The 9,147-nt window shown below is 43.5% G+C and overlaps 1 protein-coding gene across 1 annotated transcript in view; it reads right to left on the bottom strand.

Annotated features, from left to right (window-relative positions):
• Positions 1–262: 262 nt before the first annotated feature.
• Positions 263–9,147, bottom strand: part of LOC144107466 (uncharacterized) — a 198,079-nt gene continuing 189,194 nt past the window's right edge. Inside the window, exons 6-7 of the mRNA XM_077640479.1 lie at positions 7,145–7,373; positions 263–350 (exon numbers count right to left, since the gene is read on the bottom strand). Of these exons, the coding sequence (XP_077496605.1) occupies positions 333–350; positions 7,145–7,373 (247 nt within the window). The 3' untranslated portion in view covers positions 263–332. The remainder of the gene's footprint in view (positions 351–7,144; positions 7,374–9,147) is intronic.

Genomic DNA, 9,147 nt, shown 5'->3' with positions numbered 1-9,147 from the left:
GGAGTGCTGGAGAGTTTCACAGCAGTGTGTTTGCGATGACTGCAATAACTGTAAAGGGAAAACAAATGAACTGAACACTGCACATAAATATTCTTTCTTGAACCATTGAAAGATGGTCAATATCGAATAAGTTGCTTGCTCAAAATGCGCGCCGGTATATTCGGGATTCATGTTCAGGTTTTGCGGGAACACGTTGTATATATTTGAAGCAGTTCGAAGCCAAGTCTAAATGTATAGGTTTTATACTTTTATTATTGTCCATACGTATGCATCCGTGCCGAAGTCCTACGCCTGTAATAGTAGCAGTAATTCTGCATCTGGAGGTGTTACAATTAACTGCTTTGTACGCACTGAAAAAGAGAAAACAATATGCTGAAATTAGCTGAAAAGCATGCGCTCGCACAGTAGGCAAGTGTAATCTGTCATGCCAACCGTCATGCCAACATTTCGCCATTTTCTTAAATCAGTGTTGGCGAAAACAATATTCAGTTTGATACCAACTGCTGTCTAGTTTCCACATAGCTGGAATTGTAACTTTAACGCTCAGTAATGTGACTGAATATCATTAGGTGATGTTGTATTACCAGCTGAAGTTTTGAAGACCTTTTAAAGGAACCAAATTTATGAATTTGAGCGATGCATTTTAGTACGACTTTTTCGTCATTAACTGGAACAGAACCAAAGAAAGACGTGCTGTAAATATAAGCTACGCGACCCTTGGTGCATTATGAGACGAAAAACAGGAAATGTAAATGAAAGTTGAAATAGTGAGAAAAAGGGGTAACTATTATGAATGTGGTCTTCAGAAAGACATCCGTTGAATTCGCGAAAGCACTGAGCTGCTTTGTTGAGAAGGAACTAATTTCCCTGGACGTTGTGCTGCGCGATATCGACGTGTACACAGTCTTCCCATCACGCGCAGCAGGCACGTTCGGCGCACTTAAACCAAGCTTTGTTTACCGCTGATGCGTTCCTGTCACCTTCGGCAAGAGGGAGACTGGCCAGGTATCTACTGCTAGCTTCATTACCGCCGGTGATGTGTTACCCAACCGGTTGGTTCACTACAGATATTGAAAAAAATCTTTGAATAAAATTACTTTGACTGTTCTGACGGATTCATAGGAAATTCGGGGCCTGATGATAAAACACGACCGTTACGTACCAAATGAATCAAACTCATGGGCTCCACAGCCCTGCAGCATTCCAAAGATTTTGTCCATCGGAACTAGTATCAGAGTAAGTCATTAAAATCGGGATGCATCGCACACTGCTTGGGGCATTTTTTCTGAAAGCTGGCCGGCAACAGTACGAAAGATGTGCGGAGCGGAATACAGCAACCAAACGCGATCAGCGATACCCGGACTTTGACGCAATATCTGCAATTCGCAGGTGAATATGAAAACACGCTGGTTCGTTGCAACCCTGCGGCATTTCCTATTAAAGACCACAATGTCAACAATATTAGTCCGCAGCACTAGGTAGTCTTTTATTCCGATCGTTGCTTCGAAAGAAGTGATAGTAGAAAGAGGAGAAACGTCAGAATTGCTTATTCAAACCCCGTGCGTGCGAACCACGCCACATACTACACAGAGTGTTTCGGCTAATAAATTACACAATTTTTAAAAATAGGTTTTTCAACTTAGAAGAGCACTTTTCTCGGCATAGCACTGCCAGTGGTCTTGTGCATCAGAATACAGCCAAGATGTGCGAACTACAAGATGGTTAACTAATAATAAATAATTAGCGTGTTAACTGTTACGGTGAAGATCCTTAATTATTGGCAGGCGTGTAGCCCTGCTTAAGAAATATCCATATCAGCTTTTAAAATTTGAAAAACGTGGTTGTCACGAAATTCGGCGTACAAGAAACGCCGGAGAGAGCGTGACCTTGTGTGTGGTGCAGCCCTTTCCACTCTGCTCGTCGGCGCGGCGCCAAAGGTAACATGGCCACGCGCGTTGTCGATTGTTCGGGCAATGACCGAGTGATTTCGGCTCATTGTCAACGGAGAGGGCGTAGCCTTGATCCCGCTAAGTGATGCCCTCTGCGCTTCGCTCTCGCGCCGGCGGCTTCGCATCGCGAGAAGGATCCCGAAAGTTTTCGAAATCGGTTTGCGCGATCGACCAAAGGGGTCGCGCGCCTGGCGCGAGGAGATGGAAATTATGAAATGTGACATTCCAGAAGCCGACCACAAGACAGAAAAATAATACACAAAAGACGTTTCGGTTCCTGTACAGGAGCCTTGTTCACAGTAAAAACGAGAATCGGGTGGGCGATCTTAAGAATGCTTGAAAAGGGGGCGCAGTGAGCGTGCGTTAGCAGTTTTCACATTTCCGCAGTTCCAGTTCAAGTTCAAGTTCGTATTGTTAAAGATTCGAGGTGAAGGCGAGGGCATTTCTTCTTTTCTGTCACAAGAAGTTGTGCCTTGTCCCAGTCGATAACATGCTTTTCGATATGGACTGTTCGGCAATAGCACTGGAATCCACTTTTTTGCTTTTAACGTCCCTTTATGATCTTTCAGGCGTCTTTCGAAGTTACCAGTTTCGCCAATGTAGACCCAGTCGCACTCGGAGCAGGGAATGCTGTAAACCTCGCCGGGATATCTTCCTTTCGGAAGAACGTCATTTACGTTCACCAAGGCATGTCGCAGTTTTCTGTTTGGAACGTGGGCAGCGTCAACATTGAACAACGTCAACATTCTTTTCGGCTCATTTGAACTCCATACAGGACGCCATTTATTTCATCCCCGAGGTCGAGGCAAACGGTGCGTTGTCCTTTCTAGACGTCTTTGTAAAACGCGATAGTGGCAAACTATCATTCAGTGTTTTCAGAGAACCCACCCACACGGGGCGTTATCTCAACTCTAGATCCATCCACCCAGCTTCACACAAGAAATCGGTTGCTGCTACCTTATTAAAAAGGAGCCAACGCATTTGCAGCTCTCCCAAAGACAGGCAAATGACTTTGACATGGTGCGGCAAGAACTTTCACGCAATGACAGCCCGACATCTTTCGTCGAATCGGTCGAGAAACAGCTGTGTCAACCAGAAAGTGAAACTGATGTGTCTTCCCCCTGAAACGTGTTGCTGTCCCCTACACCCCTGGAATCAGCCAGGCGTTGGCACGCATTGTGCGCACCTTCAATGCTTACGTTGCCCGCGTTCCGAACAGAAAACTGCGACATGCTTTGGTCAACGTAAATGACGTTCTTCGGAAAGAAAAATATCCCGGCGTGGTTTACAGCATTTCCTGCTCCGAGTGCGACTGCGTCTGCATTGCCGAAACTGGTAACTTCGAAAGGCGGCTGAAAGATCATAAAAGCGACGTTAAAAACAAAAAAGTGGAATCCAGTGCTATCGCCAAACGCTCCATATGGAAACAGCATATTATCGACTGGGACAAGGCACAGGTTCTTGCTGACAGAAAATAAGAAATTCCCTCGCGTTCACCTGGAATCTTTAACGATACAAACTACCTGTCGCACCTTTCACTTACACTGCAGAAATCTGACTAATGCTCACGCATGCTCACTGCGCCCTCTTTTCAAGCACTCTTAAGCTCACGCACCCGCTTCTCATTTTTACTGTGACAAGGCTCCTGTACGGGAGCCGAAACGTCTTTTGTGTAGTATTTTTCTCTGTTGTAGTCTGCGTTTACAATGTCACATTTTATGATTCACCCCAACCAGACGAGTTTTCGTCAAACTCTTGATTTCATCGAGAAGGAAATTGTGCAGTTCATGCTGCGGTTGTGTGCGCCCCTGCCTTGGCGCGAAAAACGCACAGACGCGGACCGCGCCTATAAATTAGAGGCGTTGAGCGCTGTCTCTCAGCTGAGCCGCCGTTCAACCTCCTGAGAAGCTTGCCCGCTCGAATCCCAGGACAACACCACTCGCCTAGCCACGGACCAGCGAGGCAACGTGCGCCAACCTGCGGGACGGCTCCGGCTTTCTCCTGAGATCGTCGGACTGTCGCAGTGTGCGGTGAACAAATAATGTTTTTTTGTTTGTTTGTGTCTCTCTGCGTTCGGGCTCTTTAGGTGCAAACATTTTGTTGAATTGTAATCTCTCTTGAATGTTACTTTGCGCGAGTTGAATTGCATTGTAAATCACTTTGTATGTGCACATACGAGTTAGTGTGAAATCCTCTGTATCGTCTATTTGCTGTATAAACAAACATTGTTTTATATTGTGAACTTCTGGCTCCGACCCATTCTCTGGCTTGCGACCGGCGAAAGCTGGGAACCAAACGACAAACCCCCTTTTCACTTGGTAGCTGGCCTCCGGCTGCGCTTGCCACGCTGAGTCGAGGGTATCTCCTTTGTGACCGAGACGGCTACCCCCACGCGCTCTAAGGGTGTATGGGAGTGCACGCTAAAGTGCGTGAAACGGTAACAGCAGTTACCCTGAGAGCTCTGGTACAACAAATATTTGGCCACATTGCGCCAGAATTCACGCGCTTTCGAGAAGCTTGCAGGCAAAGCAACATTTCCAGTTCACGTAATATGTCGAAATAGACAAAATTTGTTGGGCCGCAGCGCGAAGGGAAACCGGATTTTCGAAATTCTAAAAACTGATATGGATATTGCTTACGATGGGCTACACGCCTCTCATTAATTAGTAAGCCTAACAGGAAAAAATAAAAACTTATCCAATCTGCCAGTTAGCGCGTATTCGTCGTTTTATAATGTATTTTACCACTGACACTGCTACGAGAAAAAAGTCCTCAATATGCCAATTTTTAAAATTTTGTAAAATCTTAGGGGAAACACTCTATATATCTTAGGAGACAATGTAGCAGCGTAGTAGCGTCGCAGACCTCCGATATTGCTTACATGTTAACATATGGGGGAGCAAATTTGAGAGGACCTGACACAAAGAATCCAACATGAGACAACCACATTGAAGCGCATTTACATGCTCGTCTTGGGACGCGGATATCTCAGCATAGCTTCAAAGAGTATATTTGGGGTTGGCGGCAAAGGAGATTGGAAAGGTCACGACCGACGGGCGCAGACACTGTACCCTAACACGAAAAAAACGGTTCAGGCGTTGCAACTTCATTATGGTCACATATCATCGCTCTGTCTCTGCAGAGGAAGACTAGTGAACTGCGGATTTCGGTAGGCACTCTGAAGGTAAATGCGCAATTCTAGAGGAGTCCAAAATAAATATTTCTGCGAGGTCTCCGTGCTGTAAACAGTGATATCGGCAGTTTGGAGTGCCTCCTTGTTCTCCTAATCTCCTATCACATATTGTGAACCTGATGTTTAAATATGGTATTTTTCCACATGAACTAATGCGTGAAAAGATTATTCCGGTCTTTGAAAAAGGTAACAGATTTTTAATGACACTATTGTTCAATTTCCATTCTTTCTTGCATAAAAAAATAATTAAAAACTAATTGTGAATCGTCTGGTTAAATATTTGAAAAATATAATATATTATCGCCATCTCAATGTGGTTTTTGTTCTGGGTATTCTAGTGAACTTGCTCTTATAACTATTACAGACAAATTAAGTACTGCCATAGATGAAAGAAAATTTGCAGGAGCCGTCTTTATAGATTTGTGGGAAGTTCTTGACACCATTAATCATCCAATTTTGTTCACTAGGCTAGAAGACATTGGTATTACCGGCCCCCGTTATTATTGCTTCTAAAGTATTTGCAAAATAGATCACAAACTCTCACTATTTCAGATGCCAACTCTGATGTGTTTACAAACCTGGGCATCCCACAGGGGTATGTTTGGGGTCCCCTCATACTTTTAATTTTTATTAATACTTTACTAAAGTGCCTCGGTTCCTCCAACTTCACATTATGGGCTGACGACACCACAATTTATAACTCAGATTCAAGAGTTCCTAATCTCGTATCAAAACATAATCGTGACCTGGACAACCTTCTATCTTTGTGCAATCAACACAATTCGACCATCAATTCTAGCAAAACGAAGTTAGTTGTTTTCAGCTCGCATCAACGGTAGTCACTTTCTATTCTGCCTGTCTCAAATGGTCAGTATCTCATAGAGGCTAGCGATTTCGCCTCATTTATGGGTGTCTGTTTAGACAGATATCTAGAGTTTTATAAACATATAACCAATATAAGGAATAAAATGACATACGGTTTGAGAATCCTTATTAAAGCCCGTCCCAACTCTTCTAACAGTACATTATTATCCTTATATTACGCATTTATACACCCACACAACAGTTACAGTATAGTATGCTGGCGAACCACGTATGCTACTCATCTAAGTCGTTGCAGATAGATCAAAATCAAGCAACTAAGTCGTTGCAGATAGTTCAAAATCAAGCCATTCATATACTAACTTACAGTTCTTATAAACACGGATTCAGCATTTATTCTTCAGGAACATAAGATTCTCTCTGTATCACAGCTTGTTAGGTATATTGGCATTCTCATGTACAACCTGTCAACAATTTAACCTCTCTTCCTCTCATACCAGAGTGTTATCTTGGAAACGCCATCCTAACCCGGTTTGCACTCAGCGACAATGTTCTCCTACCTAAAGTCCGCACCAATTACGGGAAACAGGCAATTCATTTTTCATCAGTTGCTGCCTGGAACACTATACAGGTAAAGCGAATAAATGGTCATTCAATCTTCAACTTTAAAGCAAACTTTAAACAATCAGCTTTTAGCAAAGAGCACTCATTATGATTAATTGGTTTTGTTTTCTTCCTATATGCATTTTGCACTGCCTTCTACCCTTCGTCATATTTCAGTGTGATATCAGCTTGAATAGTTCCGATTATGTTTCGGTGGTCCTTCTTAATAGCTTTTTAATAGCGTTTGTTTCTCTTGCACGTGTCTGTTTTAAGTTGTATCCCATATGCATATATTCAATTCCACATATTCATCTGATCTGTGGCATGATGTTAAATGCTTTACTCGATGTATTTAATCGGGGGGTCTCATTACAGTCTTTGACTTCGGGACCTCCTTCTACATGATATGCTGTACTTACAAAATGTATAAACAAATAAAGAGTGATCCTGATCCAAATACCTCATACTTAGGTCACCAGAGTAGCTGCATTTTCTGCGAGTGAACGCAGTAGCTGTGCTTCGACTGTCATGTTCAAATGCAAGAAAGGTAGACCATGGGCATTGTGGTTGGACATACCATGATGAGCTCATCCACGACGTATTCGTATATTGCTAAGCAACGCGGCGTCCGAAACACTGTTGAGACGACAGCCTGAAAGCCTTCGCCACTCCAAATGGAGATGTGCTCTTCGTAGAACTTCAGCACCACATTGAGCTTGTTTTTGACAGGTCCTTCCTGCTTCCGGAAGTATTGTGTCTCGTTGGGTTCAGGCTTGTCAAGGTGGTAGCGGATCTGGATCCACGATCTGCACAACCGGTTTCACAGGGAAACTGCATCGCGCTAGCGATCTGCACATCTGAGTTAGATCTGTACTGCGCAAGACACAGAAGACCCAATGAACCGCGAAAAACACTAACGCCGCGTTTATGTGCTGTTTGTGAATATCCTCCACTGCAGTGTTACAAGTACTGAGGAACTAACTTGTCCCTCAAACTAACACCTTACTTTTATTTTCGAGTGTCAAGCCTTAACTCTTGAGTACGTTGCTACCCCGCTTTAAAAAACTGGTAATTCCATTTGTCTTTATTTACAATCTTGGCAACGTTATTGCATTATCATTTCCTGACATGCACTTTGCCGTCTGAATCAACCACTGGAAACGTCGATCCTATTAGATTGGTCAGTAACGATATACACCCAATATGTGATATAGAGAGGCTCTGGAAGACACGTTTTATGAAGACAGCAAATCACAGACACCAGGAAAATATCGCCCTGTGGTCATGCTTAGGGCGCCATCATCCTTTACAAAACTTCGAGTACCTTGTGGGACAATATCTGCTATTCAAATCCTAAGAGCTACACCATCTGTCATGTGGTGTTTTTATTGCACATCTATATCGTGAGATAAACGCGGCGACGGCACCGAAGACAACGATTAATGCGACCAAAAAAAGGCTTCAGTCTAGTAGCTATGCAGATTACCGGGGAGCAAGTAAACAGTCAATGTAGCGTTCGCGGTTAAATGTGGCAAAAAAACTGTCCGGACAGTTCGGCTATGATGAAGTGGCTCTTCTCATAAACCTAGCAAACCTTCTACATTTGGCAGGTTTACAAAAAATTTTGAGTTTCTCATAGGTGGTCTCCATCTCGTTTGATCAATATCTTACATCTACCTAAAAGCTCATCTATTTTGCTTCAACTTTTTCAGTGGTGTTTTCAGTTTGCCTTGCATATTTCCACCTTCCTGTAACCTACGTTTTAATGGAGCCAGCATTTCTTGAAGATATCTCGCGTGTGGGACAGGTGGTTTTGTCTCCCTAGTGGGTTTTTCATCGAATTAGTGAGGTGAGAGAGCGATGTATTTAAAAGCGAGCCAGATAAAGACCGTATAAATTAGCCAATATAAAATTTGGGACAAGAAAGCAAACCACTACAGAGGTGGTGCCGAATATGGGCGAGTTTAATTTTTGCGATCGCACCATTCGTGGCCACCTTCTTGAGCAGTGCGCGCTGGGATATAAGGCGGAAGAAATGCAAAAACCTGCCTTTTTTTCTTATAACCCATTGTGATGTTTTCCTTATTTTGCAGCTTCTCCAGCTCTGTATCAAAAAGAAATCAGTTTTTTTTTATTCGCGCGAGTGAAAGACCAACAAAGAGTTGGTGCTCCTTTCTTTATACCCTCCGTACGCAGTTTTGCTTTCAAAGAAAGGTTGCCGTATTCCGCTGCCGTATTTTAATTGCGTATTTTTTCACATTCGAGGCCACCAAACGGCGCGAGGATGCCATGTGCGGTACAAAGATGACATTTATTTCTAGTCTGGTGTCTACAAAACCGAGTACGGCCAGGATGAGTCCCTCCAAGTGTAACTAATCAGTGACGCAGTTTTTTTGAAGGTAGCAGACAAAAGGAAAGGCCATAACGTTCGTTTTTGAAGTCGGCTTAGACATGCGAATTACAGTGATGAATTACAGTGATCGCAGCTTCAGTGCAGTGGATCCCTGCATAAACTGGCAACTGAACAATGGGGTCAAGTTTGCCAAGGGATACACAGTGAACTCGGCAACCGACGCACGG

The sequence above is a fragment of the Amblyomma americanum genome, chromosome 10 (genome assembly GCF_052857255.1).
Source record: "Amblyomma americanum isolate KBUSLIRL-KWMA chromosome 10, ASM5285725v1, whole genome shotgun sequence".
Classification (NCBI taxonomy): Eukaryota; Metazoa; Arthropoda; class Arachnida; order Ixodida; family Ixodidae; genus Amblyomma; species Amblyomma americanum.
This window is presented reverse-complemented; position numbering and strand designations above follow the sequence as displayed.